The sequence below is a fragment of the Alternaria incomplexa genome, assembly GCF_024043165.1.
Source record: "Alternaria incomplexa strain BMP 0042 chromosome Unknown scaffold_4, whole genome shotgun sequence".
Lineage (NCBI taxonomy): Eukaryota > Fungi > Ascomycota > Dothideomycetes > Pleosporales > Pleosporaceae > Alternaria > Alternaria incomplexa.
The window spans coordinates 784,163-805,043 of record NW_026249853.1 but is presented as its reverse complement, the minus strand read 5'-3'; the positions used below and the strand labels follow the sequence as shown (position 1 = coordinate 805,043).

General features: G+C 54.3%; 6 protein-coding genes across 6 annotated transcripts; 2 read left to right on the top strand and 4 right to left on the bottom strand.

The window, feature by feature from the left end:
- Nucleotides 1–544: 544 nt before the first annotated feature.
- Nucleotides 545–2,331, top strand: J4E90_003459 (uncharacterized protein; the record flags this gene model as incomplete). Its single annotated transcript, XM_051433028.1, has 4 exons — nt 545–860; nt 913–1,285; nt 1,334–2,044; nt 2,094–2,331. 4 exons carry the CDS (start codon nt 545–547, stop codon nt 2,329–2,331), a joined length of 1,638 nt encoding a protein of 545 aa, XP_051292926.1.
- Nucleotides 2,332–3,125: 794 nt separating this feature from the next.
- J4E90_003458 (uncharacterized protein) lies at nt 3,126–5,627 on the bottom strand (the record flags this gene model as incomplete). The annotated part of the gene is made up of 4 exons (XM_051433027.1): nt 3,126–3,699; nt 3,760–4,696; nt 4,751–5,577; nt 5,620–5,627. The coding sequence occupies 4 exons, from the start codon at nt 5,625–5,627 to the stop codon at nt 3,126–3,128; spliced, it is 2,346 nt and encodes a 781-aa protein (XP_051292925.1).
- A 1,658-nt stretch (nt 5,628–7,285) lies between these two features.
- Nucleotides 7,286–8,742, bottom strand: J4E90_003457 (uncharacterized protein; the record flags this gene model as incomplete). Its single annotated transcript, XM_051433026.1, has 2 exons — nt 7,286–8,220; nt 8,487–8,742. The coding sequence occupies 2 exons, from the start codon at nt 8,740–8,742 to the stop codon at nt 7,286–7,288; spliced, it is 1,191 nt and encodes a 396-aa protein (XP_051292924.1).
- Nucleotides 8,743–10,345: 1,603 nt separating this feature from the next.
- J4E90_003456 (uncharacterized protein) lies at nt 10,346–11,066 on the bottom strand (the record flags this gene model as incomplete). The annotated part of the gene is made up of 2 exons (XM_051433025.1): nt 10,346–10,937; nt 11,011–11,066. 2 exons carry the CDS (start codon nt 11,064–11,066, stop codon nt 10,346–10,348), a joined length of 648 nt encoding a protein of 215 aa, XP_051292923.1.
- A 2,027-nt stretch (nt 11,067–13,093) lies between these two features.
- Nucleotides 13,094–14,773, top strand: J4E90_003455 (uncharacterized protein; the record flags this gene model as incomplete). The annotated part of the gene is made up of 1 exon (XM_051433024.1): nt 13,094–14,773. The coding sequence occupies one exon, from the start codon at nt 13,094–13,096 to the stop codon at nt 14,771–14,773; it is 1,680 nt and encodes a 559-aa protein (XP_051292922.1).
- A 921-nt stretch (nt 14,774–15,694) lies between these two features.
- J4E90_003454 (uncharacterized protein) lies at nt 15,695–20,042 on the bottom strand (the record flags this gene model as incomplete). The annotated part of the gene is made up of 2 exons (XM_051433023.1): nt 15,695–16,558; nt 16,620–20,042. The coding sequence occupies 2 exons, from the start codon at nt 20,040–20,042 to the stop codon at nt 15,695–15,697; spliced, it is 4,287 nt and encodes a 1,428-aa protein (XP_051292921.1).
- Nucleotides 20,043–20,881: the final 839 nt, after the last annotated feature.

The window sequence follows — 20,881 nt, the reverse complement described above, 5'->3', positions numbered from 1 at the left end:
TGATGCTGGGCGCAGCCCTTCGACGTCGAGTTGGTCTGTGAGCGCCCCGCGTCTGCTGGGTTGGGCAGCTCCACGACCGACGTCACATTTATTCCCAAGTTTCACACAGACACCGCCAGCTTCATTCAGTGTTTTCCAACACGGCCTACACCTGTCAGCGACCGAGCTGCATGCCGCCAGTCCCGACCGCCTCTAGCCCCAGTCATCTTTAACTTTAGCATCTGCCCGGGTTGTAACTGCGCCCTGCCGTCTGCCAACTCTGGACGCTTGAGCTCGGAACCTGCGAGAAGCCGCCTCCACCTTCGAGCGGGCCTTGATCTATTATCATTCTTTCGTCACGCCAGCACCACAATTAAAATAACTGATCCCTCCCCCCTCGCGCCAAAGGAAACCTACCCACACCGCCTGCTCACCGGCCCCAGCCACGTTGCGGAGGTGAATGCTGACCTCGCCCAACACCCTACGCCGCAGATAAATTTCCTGTCAGGAGTTTCGCGACTCAACCACCTTACAACCCCCACTATCCAACATACCCACCGCCAAGATGTCTAACGCGCCCACAACCCTCAAGCAGCCCGAGTCGTCGGAGGGACGTCTGCTGCTCGTGTCGAATCGACTGCCCATCACCATCAAGCGCTCCGATGAGGGCAAGTACGACATGTCCATGTCCTCGGGAGGACTGGTCAGCGGTTTGAGCGGACTCTCCAAGACTACCACCTTCCAGTGGTATGGCTGGCCCGGACTTGAAGTCCCCGAGGACGAGACAAAGACCTTGAACGACCAGCTCAAGGAGAAATACAACGCGGTACCGGTCATGCTTGACGATGAGCTCGCGGACAGGCATTACAACGGATTCTCAAGTGAGATTACCCATATAGAACCATATCGCTGCAAACACTAACAATTGCACAGACGAGATCATGTGGCCGCTCTTCCATTACCACCCCGGTGAGATTACCTTCGACGAGTCCGCTTGGGACGCCTACACCGAGGCCAACCGCCTGTTCGCAAAGGCCGTCGCAAAGGACGTACAAGACAACGACATGGTCTGGGTGCACGATTACCACCTGATGCTCATGCCCGCCATGTTGCGCGAAGAGCTCGGCAACACGAAGAAGAATGTCAAGATCGGCTTCTTCCTGCACACACCCTTCCCCAGTTCCGAGATTTACCGAATCCTCCCCGTCCGCAATGAGATCCTGCTCGGCGTTCTCCACTGCGACCTCATTGGCTTCCACACATACGACTATGCTCGTCATTTCCTGAGCAGTTGCTCGCGCATTCTGTAGGTATCAACCTAAGGGCAGACTTCGCACTTACTAACTCAGACCAGGGGACTTGCCACAACACCAAACGGAGTCGAGTTCAAGGGCAAGGTCGTTACTGTCGGCGCTTTCCCCATCGGTATCGATCCCGAGAAGTTCGACGAGGGTCTCCAGAAGCCCAAGGTACAAGAGCGGATAGCAGCCCTCGAGAAGAAGTTCCAGGGTGTGAAGCTCATCGTTGGTGTTGATCGCCTCGACTACATCAAGGGTGTACCACAGAAGCTGCACGCTCTCGAGGTGTTCCTCACAGAGCATCCCGAATGGATCGGCAAGGTCGTGCTTGTACAAGTCGCCGTTCCTTCTCGGCAAGACGTCGAGGAGTACCAGAACCTCCGCGCAGTCGTCAATGAGCTTGTTGGTCGCATCAATGGCAAGTTCGGCACTATCGAGTTCATGCCTATCCACTTCATGCACAAGTCGGTCTCTTTCGACGAGCTTATTGCGCTCTACGCTGTCTCGGATGTCTGTCTTGTATCTTCGACACGCGACGGTATGAACCTGGTGTCCTACGAGTACATCGCGACACAGGAGAAGCGACACGGTGTCATGATCTTGTCCGAGTTCACTGGTGCTGCACAGAGCTTGAACGGCAGTCTCATCGTCAACCCATGGAACACCGAGGAGTTGGCGGATGCTATCCACGACGCAGTCACCATGGGCGATGAGCAGCGCAGTCTAAACTACCAGAAGCTGTCAAAATACGTCCGGAAATACACTAGGTAAGTACCCACAATCACATCTCAACCGACACGTTCTAACTTCCCATAGCGCATGGTGGGGCGAGTCGTTTGTCACCGAACTTAGAAGGATCTCGGAGACGCCAGACCGCAAAGTACACTTCGCTAACGCTCCGGTCGCGGGAGTTGATGACGCTACAAAGACTACTGGTGAGACGAGCTCAGAGCTACCGATCCGCCAGGAGACCGGCAACAAGGACAAAGAGTCAGACCCAGCCGCTGCTATCGATGCTCAAAAGGAGACTACCGACGGCGCATCTAGCCAATAGGCCCTGTGTCCTGAGGTGAGCACCTCTGATTGTTACGACGGATGATTTCATGTAACGAAAGTTCGGCGTGATGGATTCGCCTGGGTTAGACGATTGATGAAGGTTCCAATTCTCACAGTACTCCCTCAATTACTAGATCTTCTTACCTAGAAGCTGTAGTGGAAACATCACTGCAGCAACAATATACCCCCTCTACACACGACCTTGCTCTTTGTACTCTGATCGTGACTGTTTTTTTTTTCGCAGGTGAGTTTGTACCTTCGTGAGAACCGAGTATGCGAGAGCGTGGGATGTTCCTGCCTCCGAAAGTCCCTGCCAAGCCATTAGTGCGTCATCGTGCGCTTTCGCAAACCTCACACCCAATTTCGCGTCTTCTACCCCCAACCCCCATCACCCCGACGAGAAGACTTCCACCGGCAAGTTCGGAAACGATTGGTAACGAGTTTGATTTTACGCGTCAATACGAATCAGTCTCTGATGTTGACGCACAAAACACGATCATAAGATACTACAATGGAGCAACCCTCGTGTTTTATTAGGAGTCTGACTACCTGTGTGTAGCACTAACATGAGCAGATCCCGGCAGTCGAAGTACTCAGCACCTTCTGTCTACCACTCAATTATAGCACCAGAAAACTCAAGCTCCACAAAGTCGACGAAAGTGAGCGTACGTGTGCGGCTGCTGCACTAGCTCCGAAGAAACGCCAGACGCTCCTTCCAAATAGTACCAGTCCCCTCAAATACCGACATTCACTGCCATCACAAACGCCAAGTCACCGCATGCGCTACCATCATTACTTCTGCTTGAACATCGCTGCCTCCCATCCGTACGCACGCGCTAGTCGACGTCCGTAGCGTCTGGCCAGAGTCAATGGCACTTCACCGCTCGGATGCGGCTCATGGAACTGGATTCCGCGTGGTAAGTTCAGCTTCTTCGGTGTGAATTGCCATGCAGATCCGTGTAGCTTCTCGACGGCGAATCCAAGCTTGGCAAGCGTGGCTACGACTTGATCCCAGCGGACTTTACCCGGGGGTTCGCTGTCGTTTGGCACATGAAAAAGTGCTTTGATCACGATATAGGCGTCCTTGCCGACGTGGTACAACGGTTTCGAAATGGCAGCCGATCGCTCAAGTACATCCTCATCGGCATCCTGGGCTATGGCTGTCATCTCGCCGTGCGTCTTCGCTTTGGTTCTATCATTGACATCGAGGCGATTGAAATTCCCAGTGATCTCTTTGGTTGGGTCGTGGAAGATCTCGGATGTGGCCTGATACTCGTACACAGGAGACGGTGTTGATGCCGTGTCAAGATCTTCGGAGTCACTCCACGGAGCCGTTCTTAGCATCGGGCCACCTTTGTCCAAGAGTCTGCGAATGGTATCGTGTTGAGAATATCCTGTACGCTTGCGAAAAGCATTGTCGATGTACCTCCAAAACTTGTCCAGGTTGCGTTCCGCTTTTCGACGCGCCCCCACCGTCTGCTTTGTTCGGACGCTCTCACTCGGATAATCGAACCTGCCATTGGATGGATTACCAAGATCTGGGGCAATGACACCTCCATCGTCTAGAACCTTTCTCCAGCGCGCCAAAGGTTGCATAAATTTGAGATACCACTTGGCGTACATGGGGCTCTTTCGCCCACGATCGAACTGATTCCTTAAATTGACGTAGCAGGAAGACACTCGCAGTTGATGAAGACACTCAACGCACACTGAAAGCGTATTCAGGTAGTCCTCTATGAATGGCGAGACTTTCTCTTTGGCGGAAGGCTCTCGCCTAAAGTACGTTTCAAGGCAATCTAGATTGAGATGGGTGTAGTCGGCGATCTGAGTGAAGGCGGTCGTCCGGGTCAAGAGCTTCCTCACGCGCTGTCCGATGATATCGTTACTTTCCACTTCTGTGGTTCTGTAATCAGATTCACCTTCGAGCACCTTGTCGCATCCTGCTGGTATGGTAACTCTCATCATAAGATGGCGTAACTGTGGTGCACCCATCAAGAAGTGCCTAATGAGACCCGCGGCGTCGTAACTACCTAGACTCAACATGTAGTACAACATCTCCACACTATCCGCATAGCGCTTGACAAGCTCTTCGCTTGCTTCCACCTGCAAAGCCAGTGTGTGAAGAACTTCGACTTCGCTTGAAAGTCGGTAAAGCTGATCCCAGAAGACCAGGCCCGCGTACGCCTTGTTCAATGTCTCACGGAGAACCAGGGAGTAGAACTCGCTTGTTCCAAGTCTCTTCGATGGTTCTCCGGCTTCGTTCAGTATATTCTCATGTCGATGTTCGGCGTGATCTTGAACATATTCTGCGAAATACGCAGGGTCTTCGCGCAACGCCCAGGCATGGTCCTCGCACTTTTCCACTGCTGTCGAGATAAGGTGCCGGATACGTGCAAAGTTTGGCTCGCCTCACGGACCAAATGGCGCCTTTCTGCATGCATCTGCAAGACTACTGCTCAGCTCTTCCGGATCTGACAAGCTCGGCGGTTCTGATAAAAGCGGATAATCGTCGCTGCACAGCGTCTCTGGAAGAATGTCATGCATGATGTTTTCGCAGCAGCCGACAAGGAACCTTAGTACGCCTTCCTGGATGCGGAGTATCTGGAGGCCCTCTCCTAGGGGATTCAAAGAATGCATCGCCTGATCTTCAGGGACAGCGTGGGGTTCGGACTCAAGCCCTTTGATTCGGCCATACATCTCTTCCTTGACTTCCTGTGTCTTTGAGTCTTGGTCCGAGAGATTTATGAGGACATGCGGATAGCGGGTAGCCTGGCATGGGACGGCCATGCCAGAGAAGCTGAGTTCCGATTCAGCAAACGTAGCAGGACGATTGCGCGCCCGGGCGTTGATGAACACAAGCAAGGACTTGGCGTCCGACAAGTCTTCTGAATTGATATAAGGTCTGAGCTCGCTGCTGGTTGCCACATGGTTTGGTTCTCCGCAAGCACGATCAGTGAAATTGCCATGCATATTGTCGACATCCGGTCGGTGCAGGTCGGGCATTCCGGGGAAGACTACTTGAAATAGTTCTCGACGCTTCGCCGCAGACTTCTTTCTCCATCGAATCCGTATGGCGCCTTCGTGTCGCTGCACAATTGCGTTCAGACGGTGCCAGTGCGTGAAGATGTTGCGGCTCAGCGCGGCAGCTGTATCAAGTACTAACTCCGGTGGCAGGTCAGGCTCCGCGTCGTTGTCCTTCCGCAGGATCTCGAGGATGGTATCAACATCGTCCATCTTGCCAATTCTATGAGTATGTCAGTATTTTGCGCGATCGAAAGAGGTCAACACATACATCGATGCTTTACTGGTCTGGATGTAGTTGATAGCACTGGATCAGTCCAGCGACTGCTGTTCGATCGTGACCAAGGAAAGATATTCACGCCAATGTTTGCGGTGGAGCGTCGGGTGTGTAAAATTGAGGTAGTGTGGTGTTTAGGCAAACAACAAGCTCTTGGCGCTATGACCGCCGATGGCTCTCGAGAGCAGAGAGCGCGTCACGTGTTGGCAGACAAGACTCTCATGCGACCGATCCGCATATCCTACTCCAAATTCCGATCACAGCCATGCTCATACATCTACCTGATGAGATGGATCATGTCTTTCTTTGCGATCCACTACCTTTCCCTTCGCTTCTTTGATCTCACTGGCATCTCTCACCACGCGCATGCTTGACAACTGAATCGCTCATATCAGGTGTGCGCTTAAGCACTCTTCTCTTATATTTGGCAGTCACAAAAGCTAGTCGGAACTCAGCCAGACGTTCTTTCCAGTTGCGTGCGACTGCGCGCGCACGAGCTGGGCACACACAATTTGCAAAATCGATCATCTTAAGAGCTGTACTACCATCTCTTGGATACCGTGCTCACTTCAAAAGGCTTTCTTGCTGCAGCATGATTCACGTACTTTCTATCAATGTGTAGAATTTGTGGGCATAGTATGAATTGTGGAAGTGATGAGTGACAAATTGTGATCATCATGCGTCATAACAATACCCTTAGCCATAATCCATCTGGATTGGCAGCATTTCACAGAACCTCGATTGAGCTATACAAGTAACATAGACAACATAATGAAGTGCCTAACGGCTCTCACTACCTCACCTGCCGCCACACCTGCCAAGTGAAAGGCGCGCTCTTTCTCCCCCGGTCCTGCACCCACCTTTATCTAGCATTATCCGCTCTCTCTACTGACCTTCTGCACCACCCATCCACTATCTCCACATCTCCACTATGAAGTACCTCAGTATCATCATCATCACAAGCCTTACCGCAACCGCCCTCGGCTCCGCCGTACCTTATGGTGTACCCCCCGACTGCACTCATCATAACAACGGCGCCTGCGTCTCCTCGCCCGCACAGTGCACAGAAGGCGAACTACAATGTCTGACCACCCTCAACAACGGCTACGACGGCATAAACATTTGCGAGCACGGAAAGTGGGAGGCACGCGACACATGTCGCTGCACCGATAAGCCATCACCTCAGTGCATCGACGCTACGCTTTCTTCTCGCGACAACACCCTGAGCCGCCGTTGCGAGGAAGGCGTGCCAAAGTGTATGTTACGGGAGCATGATAGGAATGGAGGCGTGCTCTTCAGGTGCAAGAACGGGTTCTGGAAAACGGTTATGCGGTGTCGGCCTTCTGAGCGTTGTCATGATGGGGAGCTGGCTACTTGTTCGTGGCTTGGTGCAGCTTAGGGGAATGGATAGGGGAGGTGTTTTGCTGAGGTCGTTGCTGAGCCCGGAGAGCTGGGTAGTACTATGATCTCGGAACTCATAGCCATGGGTAGGATACAACCAGATGGGAAGAATTGCCGCTTTATCACTTTGTTGTATTCTTAAGACTCTACTATCAACAGGAATGGAAGAATGCTATCGCCATGTCAAGGTATCGCTACATCCCGCTTCTCTTCAAACGCCGTCAACACCTACTTATTATGTACAACCCACCATCTACATGTTCGCCAACAAGTACTTCAAACCAGCCCACATCTCTTCACCACTGGGCAAGATCTGCGCAGCGGGCAGGACGAATCCGTAGTTGCCGGTATCCCTCAACTCAACCGTCATGGAATAGTTTGCCTTGGCAACCTCGAAAGCGTAGTCCACAGAGTCGCCGCTGACCTGGTAAATAGTGTTGCAGATAGGGCCACCTGTGAACGTAATTCCGTGCACAGCCTTGACAGCGGCGATGGCGCCCTTGGTAAGGGAAGCATACTTCGAGGAGTTGGGGACGACGCCGGAGCATGTGTATCCGTAAGGGTACATCCAAAGCTGGCTGTATGCGTGGATGTCCATGTACAGCGCGATTCCGCGGCCAGCGGCTAGGCTGTCAAGTTGGGCCTTGAGGAGCTTAGTCTCTACACCATCGCCTGCAGAGGGGCCCTTGTAATCTTGAGCGCAGGGAGAGGTTGATGCGCCTTGGGGTAGGTCCCAGTGGGAAGGCCAGTTACGGTTGATGTCGCGGCCTACGCAAGACGCTGAGGGAGTGGTCTGGCGGTTCTTGCGCCACAGACGGTCGGCTGACTGGGTGTAGGCGAAGCCATCTGGGTTCACGATGGGGAAGATGTAGAAATCGTACGAGTTCTTGAATCCAGCCGTGGTGGAGTCGGTGGATGTGAGGAGCTGGTACGCAGCGTATTCAACTACCATTGTTGTGATCCATTCACGTGCGTGGACTGTACCGTGCCAGACTACCGCTCTTTTCGATCCTTTGCCGCCGTTACCCCAGATATGGATGCCCTTGATGTCGCGGCCTTCGACTGATTTGCCAGCGGAGACTACTTCGGCGTTCTTTGGGTACGCTGCGGCAAGGTCCGTGATCCATTGCATGTGGTCGGCAATAGAGTGGTAGGCGTTGAACCAAGAGGCGCTTGGTGCTGCACCGGCTGGAGTATACGTTAGAATGGAAACAAAAGTTTGCAAGTTCCCCACGACAATGTAGACTTCTGTGGTATTTTTCTTGCATTAAATGGAGTAAGCTTACCGGCATATATGCTGACAGTTTGCTCGTCTGCGATAGAACGACCAAGGTTGTCATGCATGACCTTGGTCTGTCAAGTTGTTAGCGCCAAGATAAATTCGTAGCTAGGAGGCGATATACTGTCAAGAAGTTAGCTAATCATCCTAAAAAGTACTCGTGGCGGCTATTTACCCTCTATATCCTTCGTAGACGCCTCGAAGTCCTTGACTGCCGAAGGCGGCACCATAACGTCGACCACATCACTGGATGTTGGCTTGCCCTTCCACAACTCAAGGGATAGCTTGCTCATAACATCGTCGATTTTGCCAGCGTTGGCACCGACATTGACGCGGTACACCTTCCAGTCATCGTAGTTGATCTTCTTTGTGTTGACGGTGGCCGCAGACGCTAGGCCTAAGGAGGCAAGGGTGACGTGAAGGAGCTTCATTGCTACCAAAGACAGCAGTAAAGATGAAGGAAGAGAAGCGTAAAGACTCTGAGAAAAGGTGCCAGCGATGCTATATAGCTAGATAAGTGATATCACACCTAGTTAGTATCTTCCGTGTAACCATTCGTTGAAGGCGAACCTTGGCGTTTGATTGCTTGATCTTGGCGTTTGTGTACCTACTGGTTTAGGCAGTTCGCTGGCTATGGCCCCTGCTGATCCCGTCTAGGCGCATGATGCTTGGGTCGCCTTCGAGCTTATCGTGGCCTTGGGATATTAATTACATGCCTTTTGCTCGGAGTGTACCATGTTCGTGGAATCAGCTTCCTGGGCGAGCGTTTGCCCCGTGGGAGGTTAATGCCAGTGGGGCAGGTGGGCTGCGGGGGCACCATTACCACTGCGTTTTGGTCGCAGGGCTTGACATCTGGAAGTCTACGTTAGCATGAAAACGAGAGTTAGCAACAGCCTGAGGTGATGTAAGCTTCGAGGTCGTTTCTATCATCATCCGTAAGAGGTATGTGTTGAGCGAATTCCTTGACTGGGGTGGTCATGCATTGGTATTTGCATGATCTTTCCCATCTTGAGTTAAGCAGACTGCTAGTGACGGGGTCGGCGCGAATCTGGGGATCTTGACGACCTTCCGCATCTGCATTGGAGGAGCCGGGGCTAGCTGTTTAGTGTCGGCATCGGGCAAAGGTCGAGCGGTCATTTGATGTTGCATTGGATCGACTCCGCATCATCGTTGTGTATCCAGCCAACGCCGGGCATGTGATGTGTAACAGGATGAAGGAATGCGGCAGGAAGCCGCGAGCTTCCCGAGGTCTGCTGTGGGGTGGGTTCACGTGATGTCTTGGCGGACCCCTAAGGAACATCGAAAGCACCTCTCACGCAGCCAGACTTCTTCCACCAGCTCAAACGGGCACTTATGGAAATGCTGACAATGAGTTTTTTCTATATGCAGAAATTTGTAGTGGTAAAACGGCAAGACGCCTGTACGCGCTGTAAGAAGATGACATCATGGGCGAATCGCTACGACCCTCATCGTAATCAATCGCTAAACAACGCAAGAGTGAACCGTGGTAGAGCCAGTGTGAGAACCGAAAAATCTTTTTTGCCATTCGCCATACTTACATCTCTTTCACACAATCCTCTGCCCATTTTCCTCACACATCTTCACTACTAACAATCTCGCCTCCTCGCCATGATATCGTTACTAATTCACGCCGCTTGCGCATATCCGTTAATCGCAACTGTTGTATCATATATGAAGACACTAGCTTCGTACGAGTACAGCGGAAAGATATTCCACACTGTTTACCTCTTGGTGGTACTGCCCCTGTGGGCTTCGCATTGCCACCTCCCCCTCGTAGACTGGATAATCGGGGAAAGACAAGAACGAGTAGAGACGGAGTTGGAATACAAAATCACATGGTGGTTGATACACATTGTTTTATGTTGGATTGAGATCAGTCCAATCATACTGTACATGTATACAGGCACCGGGTCTAAGTCAGGTGTCGGATGGACTGGCTGACCTCTTGTCGAACTCAAGCGGCTGCGGAACGGCATTAGTGCTTTCCGACAGCATTCCCGTATAGTCGACCCTTTACTCCCTCTTCAGTCCGACCTTACCCGCCTTCCTCAGCCCCACGACAGCGATCATCATACAAACGACCATATACCCGAACATAAGCCAATAGCTCGCCCTATACCCCTTCAAGACAGCAACATCATCCTGGCCCTCAAACGCCCCGCCACCATCACCATCACCATGGCCACCAGTACCCGCACTTCCGCTCTTGACCTGCACCCCCAGCGCAACAACCTGGCAACTACCCATACCCAAACTCATACCAAACTGCGCAACAGTATTGAACACAGCACCAGCCAGCGCCTGCGTCTTCTCCGGGAAGTTGTCACTTACGATTATGAGACCGACGGTGAACAAGACATCTGCACTGAACGGCGCGAACATCTGGGCCCAGAAAGCGAGTTTCCAGTAGCTCCATGTTGGCGGCACGAGGGCCATGAGGAGGGGTGAGATGGCGCAGATTAAGGCGGAGCCGGCGACGAGCCAGCGGGCAGGAATGCGGTGGACGAATAGGCCGACGGATATCTGGATTAGGACGCCGGCTAGGAGGTTGGGAAGGAGGTAGAGGGATGTTGCTAGCATGGAGGCGTGCTGGACTTCTTGGAAACTGGACTTGGGTTAGCTCTGGACTTTTGCCATTTTACGCAGCAAGATGGTGGATGATGTTGGAGGATACGTACTACAGGCTTGAGAAGAGTTCAATGGAGTTCATGACCCCGTAAGAGAGTGCGACCATGATGCATGTGCTGGTAAAGGGGAGACTGTTCCACAGCTTGTTCGGTACGAGGGCTGTTTTTCCACGTCGCTCGCGGTAGTGCATCCAGGCTGGAAAGGCGCAGAGAAGGATGATACTGATAGTGAGAAGCGAGGCTGTCTCGGCTGAGCGAATGCTTGTCAGGTCGGCGCTGATGATACTACATGCTGTCAGCTTTATTGGAATCAGACGATGAAGAGAAAACACATACGCAAGGACATATGCGAGGATAGCCAGTCCACCACTAGATATCATACCACCAACCCAATCAATCTCCCTACCAACCTTCTTCCAAAGCGCAACCACACCATCCTGATTCTGGGAAGGAAGTTTAGGCAGCGTCCAGATCGCAGCGACAGCGACCGCCAACGTACACCCTCCAGTCACGTAGAACCCCAACCGCCATCCCGCTCTTTCAATCATAACACCACTCAACACCAGCCCAACAGCAAACCCAAGCGGCTGGCTGAACCCCAAACACGCAAACCCAAGATTTCTCGCTCTTCCAGATGGCACAGCACCGGTAATGATAGCAACCGAGGCGGGTAAATGCAACGCCAGCGCCACACCTTGGAGAGCCCGAAAAGCTACGAGCTGCCCGCCGGTCTGCGCAAACCCGCATGCTAGCGTGAAGACGCCGAGGAAGGTGATGCCAGTGAGTTCCACGGGTCTAGCGCCGACTATGTCAGCTACTGAACCAGCGATGAGAAGTGCGGCGCCGGATGTCAGACCATAGACGGAGGAAGGCCATAGGTAGAGAGAGCGTTCGAGAGCGATGGAACGTGCAATTGATGGGAGGCCGACCGTGATGATGCCGTTGGTGAAGCTGGCTATAAAGCCGACGAAGGAAGGGGTGAAGATTGTGAGGAAGGTGCGGAGAGTCGACGGTTTTGCGAGGGATGGTGAGGTGGATGATTCGGTATCTGATATCCGGTGATCATAATTCAAGACTTCTTGAGATGGCGGTGATGGATGATAGATAGGTTTTATGGTTGTGGTCTTGGGTGTTGGCTGGAGCTCGAAGACCGAAGTCGCTGTTTGCGTCTGCGTCGCCATCTTCCAACCTTTTCAACGGGATATGAACGTACAATTGTCCCGGTTTTAGAGAGGAAATAAACTCTTGAGAAGACTTCAATGCTCATAATTTTCTAGCAGGTTCGTTGAAAATTGTGGTAGACAGAATTCTTTGGTGACTAGCTTCACGCCCTACGACGGGCGGGCGACATGTCAAAAGTCAGGGTCCACCATTTGGGTCGAGAATTTTCATCATCGGGAGAAGCATGGATGAAGATAGTATATGCATTGTCAGCTGTCAGTGATGCAGTCGCATCCATCGAGGTTGAACGCATGGTGTTCATGGGTTGCCAAGGCTGTCCTGTATGCTTCGGATGCAGGTACAAGGGAAGGGATGAAGACGCTAATGTTTTTGCTGAGCTTACGACGGTTACTACGGTGCTACGGTATGCGCAAGAGATGAGACTAGTCCGGGGATGTGGACTTCCCGCAAAGGCGTGATGCAGGGCGCTGCAAGCCCTTTATGGGGCTCTTCGCGAAGGCGATCGTTGGCGCGCGTGGCCTCACCGCCGACTCCATTCCTACGCATCGCGTCAAAAAGCGGTAAAGAAAAAGAGGACAATTGTTGAGATGGTGTGCTGTACCGTCTGGACTGGACAGACTTCCAATCAATCGCGGGACGCCGCGTGGCGGTCAAGTTGATTGAAGTTGGCGGCCGTGCTGTTGCTGCATCAACGACTTTGTTTGGGTGACGTCGGCTCGCGTCCCCAACCTCGTCCTAACCTCCTGCATTTGCCCACCAGCCACCCGCACCCAACACGCTCCAAACCAAAAGTTAACGGGAGCCACGCTTCCACGCTCCAAACCCCACACTACACATTGCTACCAACACTACAGAATACTCTCTGACTACTTTCTGCCAGTTGCATTCGCTGTTCGACCCGCTATACTCGACCTGCACCTGCGAAAACACCAACACCACCTTCTCGCCTACCATGGCGCCCCATCCCGACATTGCCGCCGACGAGCGGGCACTCTCGCCCATGGCCGTGAATGCTCTGCAGCTGGCCAAGTCAATGGTCAAGCGTGACCAACCTGAGCCATACAAGAACCTCGCCTCAGCAGGCGCACGCCCACCCAACGACCTCTCCGGACCCGGCTTCCAGGCTCTGTTTGCTCTCATCGGTGTCGGTCTCGCCCTTGGAGCCATCTGGTTCTTCTTCTGGGCCAAGAACGGTGGCTTCAAGTGGCGCGACAACGACTGGGAGGACTACAAGTCAACGGTGCTGAGACGCAAGGGACCCGACGGAAAGACTCTCTCCAACGCAACCAAGAGCACCAAGCTCGGTGGTGGCAGTGTCGTCCACGGTGGTAGCTACTTCGGCGAACAGAGCGAGCTTAACTACACGGATGAGTCTGGTACCAGTGTCGACCCAAACGAATACCGCGACGCCGAGAGGGGCGAGGGCGGCCTTCGTGGCGGAGACGGACGAAGGCACAAGAAGCACCGCCGCGACCACACCAACGACTACAAAGACCCTGAGCTCCGCAAGTACCGCGAGGAGAAGGCTGCCCGTGTCGGTGGCCTCAACCGCGTTGGTGATGGCATGTACACAGACTACTCCGGCTCTCAACCCTCTGAAGTCGGCGGCTCCCAGGTCTCTAGTAACGCACCGCTGGTCAAGAAGGACGCCAAGGAAGTCAAGGACCCCAAGAAGGAAGCCAAAGCCAAGGAGATGCGCGCAAGGGAACGCATGCGCAAGGCCAAAGCCGCCGAAAAGGAAGCCGCCAAGAAGGAAGCCGCTGAAGCCAAAGCCCGCAAGGAAGAACAAAAGGCAGAGGCCAAGCGCGCAAAGGAAGAGCAGAAGAAGTCCAAGAAGCACGGCACACCCTCTGAGGCTCCCGAAATGGCTGAAGTTACCCGCCCCATGATCGAGTACCGTTCCCCCGAGAGTGACTACACCCGCGCCTACACCGAGTACACCGCCCCATCTGAAGCCGGCACACCCACACGCGCTCCCACAAGGAGCAAGGCCCCGTCTGGACCTCGCCGTGCTCCTCCTTCCGCTGCATACTCTTTCACCACCGGTGACGACGACACTGCTACCGTCTACACCGGCGTCTCTACCTCTGACTTCGCCAAACCGCCCCCTCCAAAGGCCGCCCCCAAGACCGAGCGCAGCGCCCCCTCCGAAGTCACCGAGTCAAGCTACTACTCCGACTACCGTCCCAACGCCGACAAGTCCCTCTACTCCGACCCCAACAAGCACGCGCCCCGCTCCCGCTCAGCCCGCCCGTCTCAAGACCGCCCTTCCCAAGACCGCACCTCGCGCTCCGGCCGCCCAACCTCTGAGTCTCGTCCCCGCCCCTCAGGCTCGCGTTCGCGTCCCACCTCTGAGTCGCCTCGCAAGCAACACCGCACTTCGCGTCCTGCTCCCCCTGCATCTGACATCTTCACCACTACCAACGGTGATTCTCAGGGCCACATGAGCTACCCGTGCCACATTCCCGGCCTTAGCCAGGCGGGTAGTGTGCACCCGATGGAGAGCGTGTCTCAAGTCGGTGTCCCGACTAACGCGAGGAGGGAGAGGGGCGGTAGAGATGTCATGGATGGCTACCGTCGTGGTGGTGTCCGCGCTGTTGGACGAAGGGACAGTTTGAGCGACAGCGACTAGACTCGCTCGTTCGCTTCTTTCTCTTCAGTAGTATGATTCGGCATTGCATACCCCCTTCTTGGCGTTGTTTGGGCTTTTTCTTGATAGAGCGACTTGACTTTTCTTTGAACCTCGGGGTTTCAACTTTGTACAGCGAGTGCGATGAGAGATTGATGTTATGGATTGGATGTACAGACTTTGGAAAGGGTATACCAGTGATGGATGGAACGATGATGGAGGTCTCCGCACGAATGAAGGTTAATGACCTTGTATGTAGTAACACTCAAAGCAATACATGATGACACGGAAGTCACGATAATCAAAGACATTCTCTCCCCACACTTTCACCTCAAACCTATGTGACGCGCATCGACCACCAACCTCACTCTCAATCACACTCAACACAGCACAGCACATAGAGCAACACATCTCAATCGAATGAAAAGGGTATATCACATTACTCTGTCCACTTCTTCCGTCGCAGAAAAACGAACTAGTAACTAGACTACAACGCTAGAACTTGCTTGCTGGCATAAGAACAAAAGCGGAATCCAGTCGGCTAATCCTGTTGGCTAATCCTGAGAAAACGCAAGAGCAGATATAGAGAGACAAGAGACTGAGACTGGTTCATAGCTACATACATAGGCATTACCTCGTTGGTTTTCCTGGTTTCCTTCCCTTTCCTTTCCTTCCTTTCCGTGTTCCGTGGTTCGTGGGCCAGATCAACTGGCCTTGGTTGTGGGTTGTGGGTGATGGGTGTTGTGTTTGAGATGATAGTGATGGGGTTGTGTAGGGGTGGTTGGTCGTTACGATTGTGGTGGTGGGGGTGTTGTGATGACATATTGGTGTCGTGTCGTAGCGAGGGTGCTATGTTGTGATGTGTTGAGGGTATGATGATGATTTGGAGATATTGGAAGCAAGCTTCCTCAACTCATGCATAGTCTACAACTCATCTCTCACAGCCTGGGTGGCTTGAGTAGCGGCGCTGGAAATACTGCTGACAGCTTCCTCGGCGCTACCAGATGCAGCTGCGTACATGGACGCAATACGGCTGTTGGCGGCGGCTACGGCGTCGGCGATGCGGCTGTTTGCAGACTCCATGGCTCCTTGCTCAGGTCCGTAGACGGCGGAACTGGCTGCTGAAGAAATGTAGGCTGCGTTCTCATTAGCAGCAGAGGCAACGTACTCGGCGTTGACACTGGCTACAGAGGACATTGAGCTGTATACACCACCAGCATTGCTTGTAGCTGAGGCGACGTAGTCGCCTGCGGTAGGCGTACCGAAGATGGCCTCGCTGATAGCAGCTTGGGCGGATGCCGCGGCTGACGAAAAGCTATCTTGAGCTGATTGTGTTCCGTAGAGCTTCTCGCTCACTTGAGACTGGATGGATGAGTAAGCGCTCGCAACTGACTCGCTGGCCTGCTCAGCGGCACCCTTGGGCGTTCCGTAGAGGGCGACGGAGGCACTCTCAACAGCGAGATCCAAAGATGCGCTAGCCTGGCTCAAAACATCTTCGATCATGGCCGGGGGAGTGAAGACGGCGCTGACGACTGACGAAGCAGAAGCGTACGCGTCAGCAGCCGCGTCAGTGACAGCATCGTAACTGTCGCCCGCGTACGAACTAGCAGCGTTGATACCCTCACTGGCATAGGACTGGGCAGAGGCCATGGCTGCGGGTAGACCAGTGGAGTAAGCGGAGGCGAAGCGGTTCATGACGCTCTCGGTGAAGTCAGGCTCCTTTCCAATGACAAGCTCTGAGATAAGAGCCTGGACCTCGGCATATTGTGCAGCAGCGGCAGCAGTAGCCTACGTGTACAAAGTCAGCATATGTCTCAAATGCAGTTTATTCATCGGACGAAGTTCTTACCTGAGCACCGTAAGCGCCAGCTTGAGAGTATACAGACTCTGCCCATGGTGTAGGCTGGCCGTAGACCTGGCTACTGGCCTGAGCAATGAGTGCTTCCCAGTTCTGGCTGGCTTGGGAGGCAACCGACTCAGTCCAGGGGGTTTCTGAACCGATGACACCAGAGCTAACCTGGGAAGCGGCAGACTCAGCGGCTGCTTGGGCGTTGGCGACAGCCGACTGTGCTGAACCAGACACGTACGACGCGGCAGACTCGGCCGATCCAGATACAGCAGACGCAGCAGAAGCGGCTGATGCGGAGGCGACCGAAGCCAAAGACTCAATGGTACCTTGCTGGGGACCGTATACAGCGCTCGATGCAGCATCAGTAAACTCGGAATAACGGGCGTGCGCAAGGCCCACAGCTTCGTAGTACTGTCGGCGAGCGCTGTCAGCGACACCGGTGGATTGAGGTGCGGCGAACTGGGCAGAAGCCTGGCTTAGGCCTTCAGCGAGGCGAGATGATGCGATGGAGGAGACCGACTCGAAGTAACCCTGGGTGGGGCCTGCTGCATAGCTCCTCACTGATTCAGTGTATTGCATAGCATTCGACAACCTCTCACTAGCGACTGCGAGGGAGTCGGAGTAGGCCTTCTCAAAGTAAGAAAGCATGGTTTGGTGCGCAGGCTGGGGCTCTCCAGAGATCAGAAGAGACATCTGGGCCTTCGCATTCTCGAACTGCTTGCTCGCAGCGCTGACAGCATCGTTGTATCGCGAGTTTGCCTCGACTTGTACGGTCTTGATTATGGCTGTCGGCGTTGGCGTACCGTAGATTGCGTATGATGCCGCAGTCACAGCTTGAGCATACTTGTCGGCGATGACGCTGGTCGCACTCTCAACAGCCGGTTGCTCGGTACCGTACAGGACGCTTGACGCAGCAGCAAGAGCACTTGCGTACTGTTCGCTTGCGATCGACGAGGCAGACTCGACGGTACCTTGCGTCTTGGCAGGACCGAGGAGCGCTTCGCTGACTGCTCGGCTCATCTCAGCTGCTCGGTCGCCAGCGTCGGCAACCACGCTCTGCACTTTGCTGGAATAGGTGTCGACGACTTCGTCATCGTCTTCCAGAGGCTCATCAAGTACAGGTTCGCGCGCTTCAGCGATGATTTGCGCATTGGCTCCACCCCAGACCTTCTTAGGCGATTCGTAGGCTGCGGAGGCCTTCGATGCGGTGTCATCAATAACTTCAGACGCCTTGGAGGAAGCTTGAGATAGCAGACTCTCAGATGAAGGTTCACCATAGATAGCCTCAGATGCTTGGGACGAAACCTCAGATGCAGCTTGTTGGACGGAGGACGCAACACTCTCAGCGAGAGGAGTTGAGCTACCTGATACGGCCTCAACAACCTGCGATGAGGCTTTGGATGCTGCCTCCTTGACAGACGATGCGACACTCTCGGTAAGAGGTGTTGAGCTACCCTGAACAGCTTCGGACGCTTGTGAAGAGATGTCGGAGTACATGTCCTTGGCAGACGATGCGATACTCTCAGCAAGCGGTGTCGAGCTGCCTTGGATCGCTTCGGCAATCTGGGACGATGCACCCTCAACGTTGTCCATAACTTGTTGGGCAGCCTTGCGGACGCGAGGCGCGAAGACCTTGTCAGAGAAATCATCGCTAGCATCGCCGGCCCAGATCTTAGACTTGGAAACATCCTTTAAGCGTACTAGCTCGGCAACCATGTCCGACGCAATGGCCATGGCCTTGTCTTCAAGCTTCTTGGATTCTTCATGGGCCACGCGAAGGCCTTCGTGCCTGTTACCAACGGCTTCGACTTCGGCCTGCCATTCGTTGAGCGTGTTCCTCAGCTTGTGGTAGTTTTGCCAGTCCTTGTACGTGACGCCATCAGTCCACGCCCATCGCATGCCTACTTCTTGGAGGCCAAGGCTGTGGATCTTCTCAAGTACTTCGACAGTGCTCCTGACAGCAGCTTGTACCAGGGAATCAGTCTCTTGATCGTATGATGCTTTCCAGACACGGATGTCCTGGGCACGCTCCTTGACGGTGAGACCGAATTCGCGGGTCTTGGCTCCGCAGTCCTCGTAGGCAGCCTCAAGATCGGCGTCTGAAGCATCCTCTGGAAGAGATTGAATAGTCTTCTTGATGTAGTTCTTCAGCTTAGCAATCGTCGCGTCGGCAGTCTCCTCTAGCTTGACAACCAGAGCCTGACCATGTCCATTGACGGCATTGTCGACCTGTCGCTTTGTGATTTCTGCGACGCGTACTTCGAGGTCTTCAGAACCCTTGTCTGCGGCTGTAGCGAACTTGGTCTGCCAGTCGCGGAGATCCTGGTTGAGCTTCTCTTGCAGTTCAGCGCCTGTGAGCTTAGGCTCAGAGGGCTTGACTTTTGTTGGTTTTGCCTCCAGCTCGTTGGAGGCTGTGCTGGCGGACTCACTGCCGAAGAACTCGTCAAGGACACCCCAGCCAGACCCTTCAGTAGAGCTGGGAGGGACAATGGAGGCGGAGGAGCTTGCAATGGTGGGAGTGTCCTTGGTAGACTGAGATGGGAGGCTTGTCTCAGCATCGACGGCAGAGACAACAGACTCGATCTTCTGTTGGTCCCTGTAGCGGCCTAGACGCTCAGAGATACGGACCAACTGGGGCTCGACGTTGTCGCCGTATAGCACGCGCAGCTGGGGCCACACAGTGCGGAGGAGGAAGGCCCAGGTGGCATCCTTTGCGGTGTGGACATGGGGATAGACGATGTCGACGAGGACGTGGTGGCCGTATGCGTGACCCTGTTGGAGGTAGGGCTTGGAGCGCTCGTAGGCCGGGAGCAGTGTCAGGTGGTAGATCTCTTCGGAGCTAGTCCTGAGGTCGTTGTAGTACGGTGCAGCAGCATCAGTCGCCTTCTTGACATGCGGGCCGAGGTATACGTCGTACTGGCCCTTGATTTGCTTTTGGGCATTCTGCAGCTGGGGCTGGACAGACTTCTCGTACTGGGCCTCTGCATATTTCCTGGCATGCTCAACCCTGTGTGCGCCGTAGGTTGCGTAGTTGTCCTGGGCGAATGTGGTGATGGGCGTCGTGTAGGGCTTGACCTTTTCAATCTGCGGGGCGACGTAGGTCTCGTAGTAGGGGTCGACATAGGGCGCAGCGAAGGACCGGGTCTGCAAGTAGGGTTTGCACACGCGTGGAGAGTCGTGGTTGAGCTGGTGGAGCGATGTGGGACACCGGAACAGGAAGGTGATGATGAGATACCACGTGGAGAGTCTCGCAACCATGCTCGTGAAGGCGCCCACGAGACTTCGCCTGGGCTTCCGTGAGCGAGCCGACCGCGAGGTGAGCTGCGTCTTTTCTGCGTGGCCGTTGGCGGTGCCATTGGCGGACCCGTTCAGGCTGCCATTTTGTTTGGACTTGGTCGCCCTTCCGTTGGCCTGGGCGGCCATGCTCGCGTGTGGTGGACGATGAAGCGGTGACGCTGTGTGGCTGACCAGCTTCTGCGTGTGCGTATTAGCGGTACTGCCGCAGCAAGTCGGGGTCTGGCTACGTACAAAAATCAGCAACAGGCGGCAGCGTTTGGGTTGTTGATGTCTCTTGAATAATGGCGATGGCTGCTCGAAGTAACTTGTCTGTTAGCGCTGGGGGGACGACAACCGAGCTGCAGCAGTGATGTAATTGCACGTGCGGACGCGGGAACACGATAGCAAGATCAAGGTTTGGACATGCGATAGGCGGTAGGCAGCGCAGAATTACGCGATAGGGCGCGAGAGATGACAGAGGAAATAGAGTCTGCCCGTCGCGATTTCCCAGTCCCAGACATTTTGAGTGCCTCAGGCTGCCCCTGCGGTTCGCGGCGTCTCATGTAGGGCTGGATGCCTTCACCCGTGCTGTAGGACCCTGTGACGCTGATCAAGCACCGAAGACACGCCATGCATGTGCAAATCCGATCGCTTGTCCCAGGTACCAGACTAAATAATTAATTGTCCCTACACGTGCACTAAGTGTGGCTAGGTGCCATCGCTCTGCCAGGGGCCCGGGGTGCTCGACTGCCAAGACCGAGACTGTCTGGCGGCGGCGACATCACCACTTCCGTCGCCAGAGCTGCTGCACGCAACCACGGTTCCGGCCGCATCCACCCTTGTGCGCTTTCCCCCAGGTCTATTCACGTCCCTAATTCCCTGCCTCTGCATTGTCCTTCATCGCGCAGCACTGCACGCCCGTCCTCTTCACGCCGCTCCCTCGCTGCGATTCCGATGCCTACTTGAGATCGACTTGTGCGGCATCT